Source organism: Rhyacophila brunnea, unplaced genomic scaffold (genome assembly GCF_057557595.1).
Source record: "Rhyacophila brunnea isolate RB1 unplaced genomic scaffold, BYU_Rbru_1.0 scaffold_18, whole genome shotgun sequence".
Classification (NCBI taxonomy): domain Eukaryota; kingdom Metazoa; phylum Arthropoda; class Insecta; order Trichoptera; family Rhyacophilidae; genus Rhyacophila; species Rhyacophila brunnea.
The window spans coordinates 1,848,668-1,870,040 of NW_028232837.1; the positions used below are offsets into that span (position 1 = coordinate 1,848,668).

The 21,373-nt window shown below is 32.7% G+C and overlaps 1 protein-coding gene across 1 annotated transcript in view; it reads left to right on the forward strand.

Moving 5' to 3' along the window:
- Positions 1 to 363: 363 nt before the first annotated feature.
- The window catches only part of LOC147073101 (transmembrane protease serine 9-like), a 46,763-nt gene continuing 25,753 nt past the window's right edge, over positions 364 to 21,373 (forward strand). Inside the window, exons 1-4 of the mRNA XM_085945603.1 lie at positions 364 to 1,043; positions 2,948 to 3,153; positions 5,013 to 5,221; positions 7,883 to 8,042. Of these exons, the coding sequence (XP_085801729.1) occupies positions 364 to 1,043; positions 2,948 to 3,153; positions 5,013 to 5,221; positions 7,883 to 8,042 (1,255 nt within the window). The remainder of the gene's footprint in view (positions 1,044 to 2,947; positions 3,154 to 5,012; positions 5,222 to 7,882; positions 8,043 to 21,373) is intronic.

Sequence of the window (21,373 nt, forward strand, 5' to 3'; positions counted from 1 at the left end):
CGTAAAAAACAAAATCTGTTAATACAAACCTCTACTCTGTGGAGGTCCATATGATCCTATTAGGATCGGACATGGTCGGAAAAATATACGTATAGATGTATTAAAGAGTTATATAGCCAATGAACTAATTTTGTGTTATTTTATTAAATCGGTGGATAAAATTGATGGTTCATTCTTTTTATATTACAGGATAATGCAAATACTGGACGAGGTGTCTTGGAATCCATTTTAGGGACAGCTAATAGACTTTGCTTTTGTCGTAAGTATCTACTTAAAACATTACTTAGGTATGTGAATCCACACCGACCAATGAAAGACAATACTTATTACTGTTAACCTTTTTTATCTATTTCAGAATGTGGAATGTCCAACCCAGAGCACCAAGATCGAGCATTAAATGACCCTGTACCTACAGTTGAATCAAAGAAAGACTTTGACATTAAAGACAAATTACGACAGAGCATAGACACACACAAAGAATACACGATAAATGAGAATGATAGTTCCAAAGATAAAGGCAATCAAGTAGAATTGGAATCAAAAAATGATGTCAAAGTCTCAAAAGAAGAACAAAATTATCTAAAAATAGAAACCGTTAGTAAAAAGACAGAAAACGATAAACTTGTTAAAGATACAAGTAAACAAACATCTAATAGGAATGATCAAAGTAATTCATCTACAAATAAGGAAAAATATGTCAAGGAAGAAACATTAAAAGATGAAAGACTTATTACAAAACCTCAAGAAGCTATCAAAACACAAAAAGAAGGAGATCATAAATCAAAAGAAAACGACGATAGAGAGAGTAATAAAAGTGGTAACCTTTCCACAAAAGATTCAACAAAAGTGACAGATGACGAAATAAAAATTATAAAAGATGCCGATGATGATGATACCCCTCAAGGGAAGTTGATAGGAGGAGACATTCCCCCACCCCATGAGTTTCCTTGGTTGGCGTTGATACTGTTCAAGAGTGAACTTGTTGCTGGAGGTGCTTTAATTTCAGACCGTCACGTCCTCACAGCTGCTTCACCACTTTTATTGTAAGTATAAGAATCAGGTTAATTGATGAAAAATTTAGAGCTTTTCCACACGGACTGCAAATTACCAGAAAAAGGCATCACCAAGCTGGCGATTGAGTATGGCTTTGTTTATTTATATAGAAAAAGAGTATTACGGCATTACAGCGATTAGCCAATGCACCATAATACATAATAAATACAAAATTATAAAAATATCTGAATTACAAGTAACAACTAATATAACAAGAAAGTAGAAAAGACAGCACGTGTTTATGTAAATATTAAAGAAACATGATAATATATACAGCTATAAATTTAACGTATTTAACACGTCCACAAACATTATATAGTTAATAAAAAATAAATCAACCTTTATGGTGCCATCAAATAAGTTAATCGCACGATACACAGTATCATGAAACATAACATCTGTCCTGCGACGAGGATCACGAAGACCGTAGAGTTACGAGTGATATTGGTGGGATCATGAAAATTAATATTTGCCAGTATATACGGATTGTAAATGAACCCACGAAGAAGTAAAAATAAATGCTTTAAAAGAGCAATCACTCTTCGGGTGAACAGGGATTGCATTGATAGCATACCCAGAAGAAAACGAGTCGGGAAATTCATTTTATTATCATTGTCATAAGGAAAGAACCCGTATGTTCTTAAGTAGAGAAATCTAAGAAATCTTTTGTGGACACGATCCAATTTAATTGTGTGGATGGACCTATTAGGACTCCAAATAATGCTGGCATATTCAAGAATACTCAACACAAATGATACGTATAATGTACGTAGCACTCGGACGTTTTCGAATGATTTTGAAACCCTCATAACAAAACCAAGCATTTTGCTAGATCTAGTACTGATCTTAAGAATATGCTGATTGAACAACAATGTTTACAATGCAATACATGAGTATATTTCATGACTTATCCATTTTTAACAGAGATGAAAATATGACTAATTTCAAACTCAGTAACTAAAGGAATCTCTGAATTATTTTAAAGCTGGAACCATTAATTAAAAATCTTGAAAACCTCGAACTGGAAACTGAACCCCTTAAATAGTTTGGGGATCTGAAGGGTTCCATTATTTTTTCATTTTATAATATTCTTATTTTCAAACTTCATGCTATAGCCAGTTATCAAAAAGTATAAGATTTTTTTTTAACATAAGTATAGTGAAAATTACAAATTATTAATTTAAGACGTTCACAACATGGTATTTGGAAGAAAAGAAATATTAATAAAACAGTATTATATATATAAAAAAAGAAATAGGTCAGGATTAAACAGTAGAAAGTGTAAATACAAAAAAAATATAAATTAGATACAAAGAAGTACACCGAATGAGCTAAGCAGACCCTATTTTAAGAAATTATAAAACAATGCCCACCTATACTCATTCCCACGCAGGTGGAATATGTAAATATTTTGAATGTGATTATTGCCCTCCCAATTGGCATTACCAATGCCAGGTTAGTTCTGCACCTTGGGAGAACAAACAACGAACAAGATGCCTGCAAATTTTCTAGTCCATGCATGGATTAGACAATTTCACATTGTGTTCTATCTGGTAAGAGTATCTTGAAGAAATTAGATGTTTTATAATAAAATATTCATCATTATTTATCTAAATATAAATGGAAATACTGGTAATTGGGTATATCGAACATACTGTAACGTGAACCGAACATCAGAATCGGTGTTCTTATTTTTTATTGAAATTGAACCTCATTGGATCTGAACCTGTGACTAAACCTATGAAAAATTCAGAGTTCTGACACTTTAATTTTCTAAATAATTTAAATAACCACAAAATAATTGTACCAAATTATAAATACAACACGAGATAATCATATGTTTTATAAAGAGATTGTTTTTTTATCTTCTTATAATCTTAATATAAAATTTCAGAGCAGTCCCCGTAGATGTCAAAGTAACACTAGGGGTCCACGATCGATGCGCGAATGATGCAACGTCTGTGAACGTGAGTGTGGAGATCATCACGCGCCATCCAGGTTTCTCTGTTGCAGAACGGGCTCATGATTTAGCTCTTCTGAAGATTGCGACGTCTCCGAGATTTGACAAGAGAATCAGTCCCATTTGCTTGCCAGCCACGCGTAAGCTATTAATTCATGCCCTAAAAATGTACAGATTATAATATTTATTTATTTAGAAAAGAGTATTATGGCATCACAGCGATTGGCCATTGCGCTATAATACATAATAAATACAAATTATAAAAATGATTTAATTACAAATAACAACCAATATAACAAGAAAAAAGAAGAGAAAGTATGTGGTGATTTAGATATTAAAGTAAAATGATAAATACAATTATAAATTTAACCTATTTAACACGTCCACAAACATGGCTATACCTCAGCTGAGGCATATTACTACTATGCGACTTACTATACGACCCGCGGATTGTGCTAATGACGCGTGCCGAACGGAACATAATTTGTCCTAAAAATTCAACATGCGTCCATTTAGTGTTATGTTTGTTGTTGTATTAGTAATAACAATAATATATTCATTGACATGTTTTCTTTTTCGAGTAGAGGCATAACGTTTTTTAGTCATCTTTCCACGATATAAGAATATATTCTTACGACGCCATCACAAAAAAAATCGACCTGCTCTCACCTCGAATGCCGCTCGGAGATTGGTAAGGAATGCGAAATTTCGTCCGACCTATTGTTGAAAACTATTTGCCGTTTCACTTATGTATGCTCTTAAAAAAAATTAACCTTTATGAAGCCATCAAATAAGTTAATCGCACGATACACAGCATCATGAAACATCACATTCGTCCTGCGACGGGGTATCGTGAAGAACGTAGAGTTACGAGTGATATTGGTGGGAACATGAAAACTAATATTAATTGCCAGTACATATGGATTGTAAATGAACCCACGAAGAAGTAAAAAGAAATGCTTTAAAAGAGCAATCACTCTTCGGGTGGACAGAGATATAGTGCCCTAAGGACGGCACACATGCACCTTGATTCCACAATAAAATGCGGCAACTTACGGTAGCTTACAGTGGATTTCGGCTGACCCTGCATAATGTCGTTTTCGGTTGCCGAACAATTTTTGTTTATCTCGTTTTTGTGGTATCTTGTGGTGCGTGTGAGCTGAATCTAAGTTTTTAAATAAACTTTTTTCTGCATAACTTTTAAGAAGAAACTTTTTCAGTTTATTGAACGATTGAAAAATATTCTCGGATATTATTGACAATGCAATGTAGGCTAATATAAAATGATATTATTTACTCTTTATTTTGGCTTTCTATTGAAAATATTACAAGCAGAAATAAACAGTTTGCTTAAAATAATATTTAGATGCATATTTTCGGTTACATGTAAATTCTACGTAAAACGTATCACCGTGGCACAGTTTTTCGTTAGAAAGTGTCCCGACATCCTATTTAAAAGAAATAATAGGGGGCCTCCAAATTTGTCAGTGCATCAGACCTCAACGCACCCAAAACTATCGCTGTTTGAGAGTAGGTTTCGTAGAAATGCTCCGGTCCTCGGTAGATGTTATTATGTAATTACGTTATTGTGTTGCATTTGTCAGTTTGAGATAGTAACATATAAGTATATGTAGGTATACACCCAATATATAATTTGACACTAAAAATGAAAGGGGATGGTATTTTAAGTTTACCGAAATCCAGCACTTTTCTCAGGGACGTCACTGATCGCATACACATATATTATTATCTCGTATATGAGGATAAACAACTCAATTCGTGTCAGCATATTGATCGGCGATATTAAATACATTACCGCAATTACAAATTCTATATTAATATCCATTTCCCGTAACGACCAATTATTGAAAACTCAAATCAAGCAAAGATCAAACCACCAAATCTCGACCTCTTCATACATCACACCATGGCTCCCACAGTGATGACTCCTACATGTGGCAGCCTAAAAAAATATTCATTATTTACATTATTATTCCAGATCACTCTTACAAAAACCAAGTGACGACTGTTGTATCCTGGTTGTCTCCAACGGATACGAATACTGATCCTCCAAGCTGTCTCCCGCGAAGAGTTCGTCAGCCGGTTTTACCAAGAGCAGAATGCGCTCAGTCAGTTTCATCACAAGTCCTACTCACCGCTGACAAGTCTTGCATCGGAGTCTTTGGATCCACGACCGTATTTTGTGCGGTGAGCGACAATATTTTTTATTATTAAAAACTAGTTTATTAAACAGACAGCAATAGTGCCTGACCTTAGAAGGCTTCCTGGCGAATACTTCACTTACCAGATGCACCTGGAGGACAGTTTTATTAATATAAGGCTTGCGATTTGAGAAAAAAAATGAAAGTATTGAGCTTCAATACTATCATCTTGTCGAAATTAGATTTGATATAATTAAAAATATTTCAAGTTTTATGAAAATCGATCTTTGTTAAAATAAATATAAAAAATCTTAAAACTACAAATTTATCAAAAATCTCTTCTGTACGTTATAGAACACTTAATAAACTAAATTTATTAATACACATTAACACAAAATAATATGTCATGTATCCAAATGAAAATGATTTCAAGTCATATAGATTTTTTTTTTAAATCGATATTTTATTATTATTATCACAAAGTTTCTCTTAGCTCGTATTATTATTTGTCTGGTGGTTGTTTGTCCGGTACAAATCTCATTCGATTTTTAACTAACTTCCCGACTAGCTAGATATTTGAAACTTTTAGAATATATTAGAACACAATGCCAATGCATATTTTTAATACTTTTAGCCATCTTTAAGTAGAATTGATTTCATTTTCAGTTAATTCTGTTTTGTATAAAAATTTATTTCGGAAGAAATCCGTAAAAAGTAAAACTATTATTGGTTGCTAAGTGGGTCCTAGCAACTAAATTATTATTATTAATATATACGTGCGTTACTATGGAAATCAATATGACATTTCAGTATTATTTCTATCAAGTACATTTTTTTGATTGTTTAAGCTAGTCCAAGTTTATATGATTCAACAGAAAATTTAAAAACGTTTGATATAAAAAGTTCTTTTTGTCTTGTAATTATTTTAAAATAAATATAAATAATATTAAAACTATGAATTAGTCAAAGAGACAAGACATTATAGAAAACTTAATAAACTAAATTTTAATAATAAATATGACCATAAAATAATATGTAATAATAAGATGGGATCCTTTTAACAAATTCACATACTGTAACATTTTTTAATCAAAATTATCTTTGACTTAAAATAAAAAATATTTTTATTTTTAATGTTTTCTGATACATATTTTTTATAAATTAATACAGTTGAAATTGTAAATTATCAAAAAAAATATCTCAAATTGCAAGCTTCGTATTTGTTCGCTAGGTGCCTCTGGTAGGTGGAGTCTTTGCCCTTTATGCAGCGAAAATATTTTTGAATAATTTAATTCATAGTAATTATAAAAAAAACATTGATTCTTCTAAAAAATGGATATTATGACGTGTAAGTATACCTTGTAAGTTTCTTATTACCTAATCTAATTTTTGATTTTTAATTAATCATCCCGAATTGCATGATTCGTATATTTCCGCTAGGTGCCTCTACTAGATAGAGTATTCACCTTAATGACATTTGTTTGTACCTAAAAAGCATTCAGTCAAAGATAATGCCACAATTTAAAAACTTGATAAAATGTGAATTCGTTAAAATTTTAAAGGATCTCTTCTAATTATTTTATGGTTATGTTTATCATTACTTACTTACTTCATCATGTTCGATCCAGGGCTCGAAATGGAACGGAACGTACCGGAACGCCGTTCCGGCTCGTGAAATTTGTAAAATTATCACCCCGTCTCGTGGAAAAAATATGTTGACCGTCTGAGCTAGATAGGCCATAGAATAGAAAATCTGAGACACTCATTTTTATAAAATACACAAACGATTTTATGACTATGTAAATATCTTCAGAAAATTTGTCAAGCGCTCCGGTTCGTAAACTTTTCCATTTCGAGCGCTGGTTCGATCCTAAGATGATCATATTGGCCACCGCAGAGTGGAGGTCGTATTAACAGATTTTGTTTTTACGAGAAATAGATGTTAGCCACTTGCTCAACCTATTAGGTCCATTCTCTAACTCCAAACACAAACAAAAACAATATGTATATTTGCCAGACCCAGGATTCGAACTTGGGACCCATGGCAATAATTATCATTTATTAGTCATACAATTTGATTACTAAGTTTTATCCAATATATAATTACAACAGTTAGGCCCGTTTCAGACGGGACACCGGTGTCGCGCTCGATATAATATAGGAAGCCTTTGTATTCGAATAAAGGGGCCTTTGTATTATGTTTATGAACGCCCCAGAGCTAATGAGTCAACGCATAATTTCGCGTTATCAATTAGAACATAAAACTGGCTGCGGTAAGAAAAACAAGTGTATCGGCGGCTTGAGAATATAGTGGCCGACGGAAAAGTGTACCGGGCACGCGTTGACTCATTATCTGTGGAGCGTTCATAAGCATTATACAAAGGCCCCTTTATTCGAATAGAAAGGCGTCCTATATTATATCGAACGCGACATTGGTGTCCCGTCTGAAAAGGGCCTTAAGTCTCATGACATGAATTAAAGTTTGTCGGCATGCTTTGTGTTGTTGAGTTTTATAGCTAGACCATAATTAAGTCATGAAGTAAATCCTGCTTCAAATAAAATTTTAGGTTTACGGGTACTGTCTGCATATTTATATTAATTTAATCTATTTTCTGATTGTAACCATACATCAGCGCATTGAATACATAATTAATAATCGCAGTGTACACTTTGATTACCTATTATTATATTTTTTTTTCTTTCTCAGGGAGATGTAGGGTCACCCGTCCAGTACCCGATTGGCGGAAACCGCTACGAGCTCCACGGCATCCTGACAGACGTGAACACCTGCAACTCCAAAAACTCCACACTCTTCGTCAGGGTCGGTGATCATCTCAACTGGATCCAGCAGACCACTTCTCAAGACTGTTACTGTACTAAGTTTTAAAATGTATAATCGTCGACGATCGTCTTTGGTTGGATCATCTCGATTTATGATTAAGTAGTAGGTTTTTATAGCCTGTTCGAAATATCGAATTGACGAGAAACTGATTTCAGACTGAAAAATTATGTCGTTTTGTGTAATATACTAAATCAATACATATTTTTTATACATTATCATATTAAACATAAATTTTGCACCTACTGTTATGTATTAGTGAAAATCCTGCGGGTGGATAAAATTTAAATTTAAAATTTAAATTTCAAATTAAATTCATTTTTTTTGGACATGCGGTGAACATTACAAATTATAAATTTAAGACGTTCACAACATGACATTGAAAAACAAATAAATATTATTAAACAGTGTAAAGAAGAAATAATTATTTGCTGTATTACAAAAACAGTATGAAACTTAAAGTAAAGCAAAAGGTACAAAAATTATAAATTATAAATCATGGAAGCACACCAAAAGAGTAGACCCTATTTTAAGAATTTATAAAACAACCCCCACCTATACTCGTCTCACGTAAGTGGAATATATCAACAGCCGAATAGATTTGGTTAAACAGAGTTTTTGCCCTCCCAATTGGGATCACCAATGGCAGGTTAGTTCTGCACCTTGGGAGAACAAACAACTTATGCTCCCGATTTTTAAGATAGTTATCAAGGACACACAAGTCAATACCACTAATAATGGCAGAGTTCTCATTTACCTACACCACGTATAAGTCGAAAAAATACGTGGCCAAATATTGATATTTTCTAGCATTTAAACTACAGTATGTAAGCATACCTAAGAGAATATACTTAATTAATAAAAAAAATTGAAAACATATCATGCATATTATACACACTAGAAAAATTCTTTTTAGAAAAAATACGACACGTGACGGGACTTGAACCTGCGACCGCTGGATTCGCGCCAGTGTACTTTTTAGTGGGTATATGCATGAGATGTTTTCAATACATATATAATGTATAAATCTCAAACCTTGTGTATTATCCGTTGAATAAAATAAATAGTTTATTATATATATTAAACAACGACTGCAATGTTCTTAGATATTGTGTATCCATTATGAAGCAGACTGAAGCGAAAATTAAGATTTCGACTGCATAATCTACAAACCAGCCAACTGCACTATTGATAAAAAATGAGATTTTGATGGCATTTTGTTATAAAGCATGTTTTCTATGCTCACACAAAATTTCAAATTCCTAAACTTATAAATAAATGAGTAAGTCGTTATTCACACAAAACAGTCAACTGCAGTTGATAAATTTCCAATATTATAAATGGAAGAACTCCGTTTTTTATATATTTTTTACAACGTTTTTCTTAGCTCGTATTCTTATTTGTCCGGTACAAATCTTGCAATCGATTTTTAACTAACTTCCCGACTAGCTAGACATTTGAAACTTTTAGAATATATCAGAGCACGATGCCAATGCATTTTTTAATACTTTTAGCCATCTTTAAGAAGAATTAAATTCATTTTCAGTTAATTCAGTTTTGTATGAAAAGTTATTTCGACACCATTATTAGTTGCTAGGGGTCTGGGGTTCTAGCAACTAAATTATTAATATATACATGCGTTATTATGGAAATCAATATGACATTTCAGTATTATTTCTATCAAGTACAATTTTTTTTGATCGTTTAAGCTAGTCAAAGTCAAGTTTATATAAATCAACGGAAAATTTAAAAACTTTGTATATAAAAAGTTCTTTTTGTCTTGTAAGTATTGTTTATAGATAAAAAAGAAGCTAAAATAGTGTATTAATTCATTCCTCTCATTAGTTAAATTATTAAGTTTTTCCTCCTTCCTGGACAATTTTCATAAATGAAGTTAGCCAGTTTAAGCAGTCGATTTGTTTTTTTTATGTTTACAACACTTTCAATTTGTCATATTTCTTAATTATAATATTATTTAACTATTAAATTTAATAAATTATTTGTCGGTGCTGGGAATATTATTATTGTTTATTTTAATAATTGTATTATTATTTATATGATAAACATTAAATAAAAATATTATAATGTCTCCTCCATTTTTTTACGTTTCATGCGTGCACAGTTTTTGTATTCCAATTATAAACAGATATGAAAAAAAGTTTTAAAAAAAATGAGATGGCACAGAAATGCGAGATACGCGAAAACTTTCTATTTGTACAGGCGGTCATTTATCATGTAAAAAATAGGAATCTGTACAGAGAAAAAAGCGAGTACCATTTTTCGCAATTAATCACATATATTTTAGTTATGTTTTTAACTCGATTGAGCTATGTCATTGCCGACTCAAGTAGAAAGCCGATACATTCACAACGACTGATCCTACTTTTTCCGCCACTCTCGTTGTTGTCTATAGATGACCTGTCATTGTTCTATATAGAGTGCTCATACTGACGCATCTTTCGTGTTCACACAGGGAATGGTTTGATTTGGATAGATGAGTTACATGATAAATAATACACTAGCATTAACACACCTTCTACAAATGTAATGCATAGATCAATGCTACATATTTTTTGGAAATCGATATTACCACCGCTTTTTGTGTGAAGGACTCATGGCCCCTACAAGGGGGGCTGAGGGGACAGGGATCTAGCCTGGGGGCTCGGGCTCAGGTGGGGCCCGGCGTGGCGAGTTAACCAGATAAGTGAGATAAACACATATCATAAATTTGCTCTAATAGTAAAAAAGTCACCTGCGGCGCTATTGTCTTTCAATTATATTTTTACACAGTTTCAATACAATGTTTAATTGTGTATCGATACTCGACAACTTCATAATAATTAAAATGGATGTAAGTATTAAAATATAAAAAAAAACACCAAATATACACATTCATTTTACTGCGTACACCATTTGGACCAACGCTAGGTACTGTAGAGCGTCACACTACCTTTATCCTTAGAGATAGGTAGGGGGGCCCGCCAAAGATCCTAGCCTGGGGGCCAGCTTCAGGATAAGGGGGCCATGGAAGGACTAGTCTGACTTTGACAGCTGATGAATAACAGGAATGTATATTATTTATAAATAACACTGATAGTTCATATATTTGGTTTGAGAATATTTTATAATTTAATTTGAAACGAGAAAGGGCGAATCAATATGTCAAGCAATTTAGGATGTGATTTTGACAGCTGAACAGTCAAGTGGACCACTCGTTGCTTGTGCAAAAAGATATGCTCAGGCTTTATTAATCTAAATATGGCGCTGGCTATGTGCGTCAATCAATTTCTCATGCGCGATCAAGCAGCAGGGTTTCTTAACATTTTTGAGCCGTAACCCAGATTAGGGTGAGTAATAGTTTTGGTTTTGCGACCCAAGAAAAGATTAATATCAATTAAATAACTTTCCTATATCATTAGTAACATCATCAAATCGTCTTATTTTTTTTAGTTTGTTTAATAACCACGCCCTTGTTTTTTCGGACAAGGTAGTAGAGACAGATAATATTATATAATTATCCCCATTTGTGGTTATGGTATTTAAAAAAATGCTCAATCGCTTTTTTTAGGTTAAGTATGCCATTCGGTAAGTGGCATTCGGTTGTAACCGAGGATTCTTCTTTTCACCCTGTCACGTCCCAACATTGGGGCATAGGGCAAGCACAAGTTGGCGCCACTTCCCTCGGTCCATCGCCAACTCCTGCGCCTCCCGCCATGTCAGACCTGCAGCACGTAGGTCGCTTTTGTAGCATCGCTGCAGAGTAAGGGAGGGTCGGCCACGGCGACGGAACCCTTGAGGCTGTGCCACAAGGGTACGAAGTGCCGCACTCTTTGGCGGCATACGGAATACATGTCCCAGCCACGGAAACCGAGGATAGTCGTGTAATAATTATACTGAAAGTAAATATTTCGCACAGATGTGTGATATGGGGAAATTCATATTGGTTGATGCTTTCAGGTTTAGGAATAATAGACATACTTTTGAAGATAGGTACTATCGAGATGGCCAAAAGCACTCCACTCCAACATTCTTCGGCGTTATATAAACATAATATATAAGTATAAACATACCATATAAGCGCGACAGTGTTTAATACAGGTTTTTTAAATGCGTTTAAAAATTAATAAATCTAAAAAATCCTAACACCACTGCACATGGATGTACTGAAATATGACTATATTTTAAAACATTAGATCGAGAGGTTTAAACGAATACTATTTTATGTAATAAAAATACTTTATGCAGTCATCAAATGTTTAAAATAAATATAAAGGATAATATGGCTTCAAAATTATATAAATAGATTATCTCCAACGTTTAAGTAATGTCTAGGCTTCTTGGTCGTGCACTCATGGCTGAAGATCGTGACCACATTTAAATTTCGCCATCCTTTGAGTGACCAAGACTTTTCATCCTTCTCGATCTTCCGCTTCTCTCAGGGCAGAATGGATGGTGATGTCTGATGAAGTCAGTTTTTTCACTTGGTCGCTCCAGCGCGCAGACGCTCTTCCTCTGCTTCGCCTTCCTTGGAGGCCACCCAAAACTACCAGTCTCTCCAAGTTGTCCGGTCTGCGCCTGATAATATGTTCAAAAATCTGCAGAATTCTTCTCAGTCATATTGTCGAGAGCCGTTTCATTATCTTCAGTCTCTGGATGATTGACTGGTTCGTCCTGTGCTTATGCTCTGAAAGCCGTTCCTTTATCTTCATTCTCTGGATGATTGACTGGTTTGTTCAGGCTTATGCTCTGAAAACACCATAAAATCTCCATTTTGACCAACGTAGGGCATATGGGCCCATATTGTGTTATTTTAGGTCCCATCCTGACTCTAATGGAAATAGTGATGGGTATAATGTTATAAAACATAGAGTAACTTGGGACCGCTTTTTCGGTAATAAACAATAACTGGTACCTAATCCTTCTACAGAATTCATCACTCCTGCTATTTCTTTCGTAGTAAGTTAGTAAAATCGACGGATATACATAGAAATATTATAAATACAATTCAGGTTATATGCTATTTGTTCATGGTCCATTGCCTCCTGCAGCCTTGTGTGTTTTAGGTTTTAGCATAAGGACAGCTGAAAGCCTTCAAGGATTTATCATAGTAAACGATTTAATTAATTATTTTCATATCGTAGGGTTACTGCCGAAAGTTTGTAAGTCTCAAAAACATGTTATGTAGTTATGACAATTTAAATGTTTGGCATCTACTATAAAAGCAGTCTTAGCTTAAACTTATTTTAATTTAGGCATTTTAATACATTGAAGTATATTATGTTATTTTAATATGGTAAATACTCCACATTATCCAACAATTATAGACACAGGATTATTTATTAAAAATAGTCATACTTACATACCAACCTTTAGCAGATAAGATTTTACACATTGATAGTTTACTATGCATTCCTATTCTGTTCATATCGATGAGGTCCTGTTGTCAGTGAATTTATTTCAGTTATTTCAGTAAAAGTTAGATCAACTTTGTTATAATAATGCTTCAATTTATCCACTGGAACAAGAAATTTTTGTCTTTCAGGGATGTCAAAATGGATTGAAATAATTACAAGATAAAAAGAACTTTTTATATACCACGTTTTAAATTCTGTTGAATCATATAAACTTGACAATTCTTTATATTATTAAATACTTTTTTTAAATTTTTTCGATGAATCATCCCATCAACTTGAAAGACAATGATCAAATGCGTAATAAAGAGAGCAATTATAAGATATAATTATAATTAACAAATATAGCAACATAACAACAAATATAATTATTAATTGAATAAGATATATGAGATTTTTAAAACTTGTACTTGATATGAAGTAAAAAACAAACAAAAAACAAGAAAGCGAGTTAATTCTTTTTTGAAAATCGTCGAACGCCGTTACGCAAAAGTGCAAGCATTGAATTCGATCGAAGCGCCACCTTGCAGATTTTTTCCGAACTAACTTTCCATACAAAACAGAATTAACTGAAAATGAATTCAATTCTGCTTAAAGATGGTTGAACGTATTAAAAGAATGCATCGTGTTCTGATATATTCTAAAAGTTTCAAATGTCTATCTAGTTAGGAAGTTAGTTAAAAATCGATTGCAAGCTTTGTACTGGACAAACAAGAAAACGAGCTAATAAAAACGTGATAAAATAGCATTTATTACATACAGTTACTATACAAGTATAGTTACAAACTTTTGGCATAGATAAGTTTTTGATTTAGAATGCAACATTTATAAACCAAGTATTTAATAATATAAGCATTGGTCTTACAAAAATTTTTCTGTAAATAAATTCGATAAAGGTTGAAAAGAACACCAACTTCGCCCCATTGTTCTCATATAAATTTTATTTTCCTACTCTTTTTGAGACCCAGGGGTTTAATTCAAGCCATCAACTATTAAAAATAGTTCAATACTTTTATTAAAATGTCATGTAGCGTACAAAATTATAAATTAATAGAAGGTGGATGGTCCCATCTATAACTCTGAAAAGCGTAGTAAAATATTTGAATAGAGAAAATTAAAATGTAATGAATTAAAAGGGAAATATTTAAATTTCTCGAAGTACTTATCCATATAATTTGAAATATTTTTATGCATACTTTCTAAAACTACTTAATTTATAAGTGGTTTCATATGAATTACATATTATGGATCCATACTCAAGTATATTGAGTACAAAATATATAAACATCTTGTTAGTTCAGTAATCACTCAATTTAATCACTTAAAGACCGAAAATTCTGTTGCAGCCTACAGGCGATCGAATTTAACGGTAGATACTGACTATAAGTGATTAATTAAATTTTGAGAATTATTTATTGTGCTAGGCAACCGATATTGCTTCGGTCTGAACAACGTGCTACGTTCCAAGACCAAGGCATTGAACTGATATTTACAATGCATCTTGCATGAAATACTAATAAGACCAGTTGTCATGTATAGCTAAGAAACCTGGTGCATGACCGAGGGGTCTAGGACGATTTGGCGCCGGGACAACTGGGCGCCACACAATCGAATAAAATTAGAAAATAAATAGACAGGTACTTCAAAAATATATATTATTATATCGTGGGTATTCTGCGAATAAGCATTAAGTCAAAAATACTAGTTTTGAGATAATCGAGTTTGAAAGTTTGGACGGTCTTAACTTATTTTATATATATAAAAGGCAAATTCCTTTCTGCGATATTGCTTTGAGTATGACTTAGTGCAGTTTCGCACGCAGAATTTTGTGAATATAGCCAGAGAATGAGAGAAGCAAATGCACTAAGTCCATTTAGTGCCTTTTCTCTGAATAGATGTATGTCTTTTTTGACTTAAAACATAAATTATCTTCGCCAGTTTTATAGATATGACTGTGTGTGTTTTTGTAGACTATATAGCGTACTCTTAATAAGATTACCCCATCATTAAGTCAAAACAGCAAAATTTTGACTTAGTGCTTTTTCGCAGAATACCCACGATATTCGACCATGTCCGATCCAAATAAGATCATATATGGACCTCCACAGAGTAAATGTTTGTATAAACAGATTTGGTTTTTAAGAGAAATGGATATCAGTCACTTACTCAACCTATTAGGTCCATACTTTGACTCATACGCAAATTGAAAAACAATAATATGTGTATTATTTGTGTATTTTCCAGACCCAAGATTCGAACCTGGAACCCACGACGTTATAGATCGCGGCCGTCGTGGGATAATATATTTGGTAATATTATGGTAATATATATATTTAATATTATTATTTATATTTTAATTATTATTTAATACTTGGTGAGAATTTAAATATGCACACGTAAATAATGATTTATTTATGCCTATATTTTCTAACGAGAATAGAGCTATTTTATTTATATATAAAGCCTCAGAGATGTTAATTCTCAATCCGCAATAAAAAACATTATGTTAAAAGCAAAATGAATTAAAACTACTTAGTAGTAGATACAATCTGATTAAAATTTCTCGTCTACTTTATGTATAAAATCGTATTTTATTTCATTAGACAGTGCGGTGCCCAATTGTCCTGGCGCCCAGTTGTCCCATTCCCATAACCGAACACATCGAAATATTCATGGGCTCATTTAACCAGAGCAAACCGCATCATATCTTCAGACACATTAATGACATCGTCTCCGGTAAATTGTACGAATACATTATAGCCGAAAACTTTTGCACTCATGTGCAGAAATGGCAGACAACATTTAGTCCGAATATCAATTTCTTTGTTTAGTCATTTAATAACTCTATCAGGCCCGTAAGTATTTAGGTACCTACATGTAATTATTATCAATTATTTTTGATGAATGGATACCAAATAGTATAATACAATCTAATTAAAAGGTCTAATGGATTTAAGTAGTAAGTGTAGTATTCCATTTGAGTCGTTTTTTGCGATCCGGGTTTCGCCTTTCGGCATCTTCAGGCACTGTGTATACTCACCAAAAGGCAAACACACACTGACAATGAACACTATTAACTCTCACTTATATAACAAATCAATACAATACAATCTTGAGTGTGGTATTGTTGTTGTTTGTAATTACTTTCGTCTCTGTTCTGGCAGAACACACTAACTGGAGAATACTTGTTTTGAGTAATTTGACTTTGAAGTCGTTAAAATGTTTGAAATGGTCTATCATGTGAGTTTATTAAGTAATCGTAAAAAGGATGACTTTAAAATAAAGACTGTTTATTTATTAAGAAGGTTTCCAGACGGTAAAGTTTGAAATAAGGAACATTTTGGTATAATTAACTCAATATGTCATTTTCTCGAATTAGTGTCTTCTGCCAGAACAGTGACGTTATGATCTATTATTAGGTTTTGACGATTTATGCTTATCGAGTGTATTATTATTGATAAGGTATGGGGTTTTTTACAAACATTTCAACTAGGTATTCATAATATATTTTTGTTAATTTTTTTTACTGAATCCTTGACTTAATAGGTAGGTGATAAGTTTTTACCTACTTAATTGAATCTATTTGTTATATAAGTTAGAGTTAATAGTGTTCTTTGTTATAAAATTTAATACCTATGTAGAATAATTGTGTAGGTCATGAAAATAGTATTTGTTAATACTGTGAGAACAGCAAAATAGGATTAGGTTGTATGCAGTTTGATAAGACAGTTAAACGAAAAGGAAAATCGCAATTGTTCGGTTTTAGATTTATTTCGTCTTCAAGATAAACTCTTTGTGGCTCGATAAGTCTAGTCTAGGGGCCGGTAAACTTTTGACACAAAAGTGCCAACAATGAGTATTACCTACAACGATTCATATTTTTTGCAAGAGCTATACATATATATATGTAGGTACATATTTTAATCTGGGTGAGAATTGATAGCTTGGAGAGACTGGCCATGATCGTCTGTAGTTTACCGTATTACATTCACCGTGAATTGTATCGAAAACAGATGACGGTATTACATTAAGATCTTTTTTTTTTTAATATTAATAACCATGCCCTTGCTTTTTCGTACAAGGTGGTTGGGTGGGTAAGTTGCATTGATGCGGAGCTAATTAGGTTCCTCCATTTATATCTTTAATTTTCTTTATGGTCAGGATTAAATATTTTGTGTAGTATTCTTATGTTGTTCTACTGTTTAGTACTTCGTGAGGCTTTTGGAGGCCAATTTCATGATTATGTTGTCTACACCGAGTTTTGAGAGTCCATTGCTCCCTTTCTAGTATAGGGCAGTCGTTGATGACTTGCCACACAGTTTGAGATGTATTGCCGTCACATGGACAACAGTCATCATTTCTCAATATAAATCTTTTTAGATAATCTCGCACCGCTCCGTGGCCTGTTAGCATCTGTGTCAGTTCGTGTGATATTTTTATGTTCTTGTCAAGATTGATGGCAGAGTTTATATCAGATTATTTTATATCAGTTAAGATCAAATTATTTAATACATATTATTTCACAAGTATTAAAAGGTATCCCATATTTATCCTTACTACTATTACACCTACGATGGGCGTGCGGCTTAAGCGTCGGCCTATATCACCATGGGTCTCAGGTTTGAATCCTGAGTCTGGCGTAAAAAGCACTCATATTGTTTTTAAATTTGTGTATGTCAGAATATGGACTCAATAGGTTGAGCAAGTGGCTGACATCCATTTATCGTAAAAACCCATATAGGTGGAGGCCCGTATAATCTTATTAGGATTGGACATGGCCGATAAAAAATCCTTACTCAAAAATTATACCTTTTTATAGCGTCATTTAGATTTTTCAGACCTTCTCAAACTTATGGGTCACGACCCCCTAAGGGCCGTAGGGCTGCTGCGTGGGGCGCGAAATTGTTCAGTAGAACTACGAATATTAATTTTTGAATATTTTTTACAATTATATTATAATGTGCATATTTATTTAAAACAGCATTTTCTTCATTACACAAAATAATAAATAAGCAAATGTCATGTCATTCCAAGCTTTACAGCGAATTACCATTTATAACATTAAGCCCGATATTGATTTGACATGTAAACTAAAAACATGCATTTGGTTGCCCTAAATAATTTAAAAAATGTAGGCTTTACGTATGGTATTTTTTCTTAGTTTATTTTGTTTGTGATATATATAGCTATGATCAATAATTTAGATTTTCGAGGCAGCAGTATGAAAAAGTTTAGAAAGCACTATTTTACTAGGTTCACTTTCCTTATTTTTGTATTTTTTCGTTGAGCCATTGTGTTCACGGTGGTATTTTTGACAATAATTGGCATCGGAAATATTATGGTATGTATTTTTATTTTCAATTTTTTTAAGAAGTGTGTAAGTTTAAAAAAAGCCAGGCGTGGTTCGCGAATTGCGGTTTGCCCACCCCTGACCTGGTCCGATGATAATCGAAGGCCATTGTACATTATTTATCGAGCGATATCTTCAACTTAAAAAAAAAACCAACACGATCATTAGAAAAATTCTTTTATATTTTGAGTCATTCCTTTTGGGTTTGTGAATAGATTGAATGAAAACCCTGCGATAAAAGTCAATGCGTTCGTTATCAATGCGAATCTGATTTCGTGTATTTTGGCTATTGTTACTGATGATTTTAATAAAGCGTGGGCATTGTCACGGAACTGAGCATTTTTTCTTGACCAATTGCGGTCGACTTTTTAAAATATTTGTTTTTTGCCGAGATATAGCAATAAAATATGCATGATAAACTTTCTGGTGATAATTTTTTTGATCGTTTCTTCAATTTATTTATTGTCACCTCATTCTGGGCGTGCACTGAGTATTTACTTTTACAGGTCGTCAAACCAACTTGACTTTAGGCCGTTTTCTCTTTAAAAAAAAAAAGTAGTTTTATGATGTGACTAATCACCTTTTTCCCCATTTAAAAAAAGCCGAGATCGACTTTTTGTCGAACTGTCAAAGATTAAGCGATATACTCGATTGAAATTTGACATATGCTTGATTGAAGAATGTAAAAACATGACAGGTAATATTTTTAAGTTCTAGTTTCTGAAAGTAAAAGGGGGAGAGTTGACAATGATTATTTTACGTAGGTAGGTATACGTTGACTTGTAAAATATAATTTCATTAGATACGAGAAAGTCTTACACGTAAAATCCGAACCTGTCCCAGCGGTTATAGGACAATAACCAACAGTATAAAAAAATATAAGTACACGACATTTCATTGACTAACTAACAATACATACAAAATAATTTGACAAAATAAATGTTTTAAATGAATTTTACAAAATAAAAACTTTAACATAAAAATATTTAAGATAACCAAATATAGATACAAATTTAAAATTATCAATATTGTAGAGACAAAAAGAGGAGTGTTTTTACCATGTTCGATCCTAACGTCATATAATTATTATGGATGTCTAAAAATTAGACGCTGTATTAACAGATATTTAAAATTTTACGAGAAATGGATGTAAGCTACTTGTGTCAAGGTTTTGTCTAAAAATGGGCATATACAAAAAGCAGACGGAAACTTAAAAAACGTCAGTTGACAAGAGAGCTTCAATATATACATTACGAGACACTGGTCCGTTCCAAAAAAGTCAAGTTAATAGTATCTTTATAAATATGTAAGTACGTGTATATCATAGCTTAATATTTGTGGTAAGATGGCAAAACATGTCAGTTTTTTTTTTTTTGAAAATTGAGTTATGCACACCCGTATCAATGAGATCTATGAGATATCAAAATATGGTATTAATAGGTCTTTTATAAGTTGTGAGGAATAAGTTGAATCAATATGTGATTTCTTCATTGTTTGAATATTTTTAAAAGTTTAAAATTGCTCACCTGAACAATTTAGAAAAACGGACATATCATGTTTTGCCATCTTACCACAGATATATCACCAGAAGTGTAATAATAATTGTGCTTTATACGAAATACAAAACGTTAAAAATGCACACGCGCGTTTCCTTTTATATCGGCCCTTATTATAATATCACATCACACGTAGCCGTCTGAACATATTATATTAACGGGAGTAGGTTGAAAAACACAACAACTATACCCCAAATACTTGAATATCCTATCAGGTCCATACTCTGGGACACACATTGAAAAACAACATGTGAATTTCGCCAGGCTCGGGATTCGAACCCGGGACTGTTGACCTTGGCAACCGTTCAGCCATTTAAATTTCACTTAGACATTGGACATTTAGACATTTAAATTAATTACTATTTATATCTCAAATAGAAAATGTCAAAATAACAAAAACCTATCATACATTAAAGATAAACAGAAGAAAACATTAATTCATTTAAAATATTAAAATCTATTGTGAATTATTTTTTCAAATTTATTTTAAAATATGTATATATTTAACTAGATAATATTTCTGTATTTAATAGTTTAATTTAAATAGTTCTTATTTTTATACAATGGTTAAATGTCCAGGGGTTTTTTTTAATCAGTAGGCTATTGCCCGAGGGGTGTTTTCTTCAGTTACCGTACCTACCAGAGTTGTAAATGTACGAATTCGCATAAAATTAGTTATATACAGAAATTTTATCTAAACTATCACATTTTTTAGACACAGCCCACATGTCGAGTCTATTTAAACAGGAACTTCAAAATGCTAAAATCGTGAAACCCGAAAGTCCATAGACATCAAGCGACTTATTAATCATAAAATGCATTTTCGTGAAAGTGTTCTTTTTGTATATACAAATCACACAATAAACTGGCTCTCAGATACATAAACATAACGGTTAAAAATATATATCTATGGTGAGAAGCGAAGATTCACAACTCTCAATACAAAAAAATACGACAGAAAATTTGACCGTTTATAGTTTGCCAAAACAATTTTTTCACCCAATACTATGGGTGTGTATGTATTTCTATAATTTATTATTAT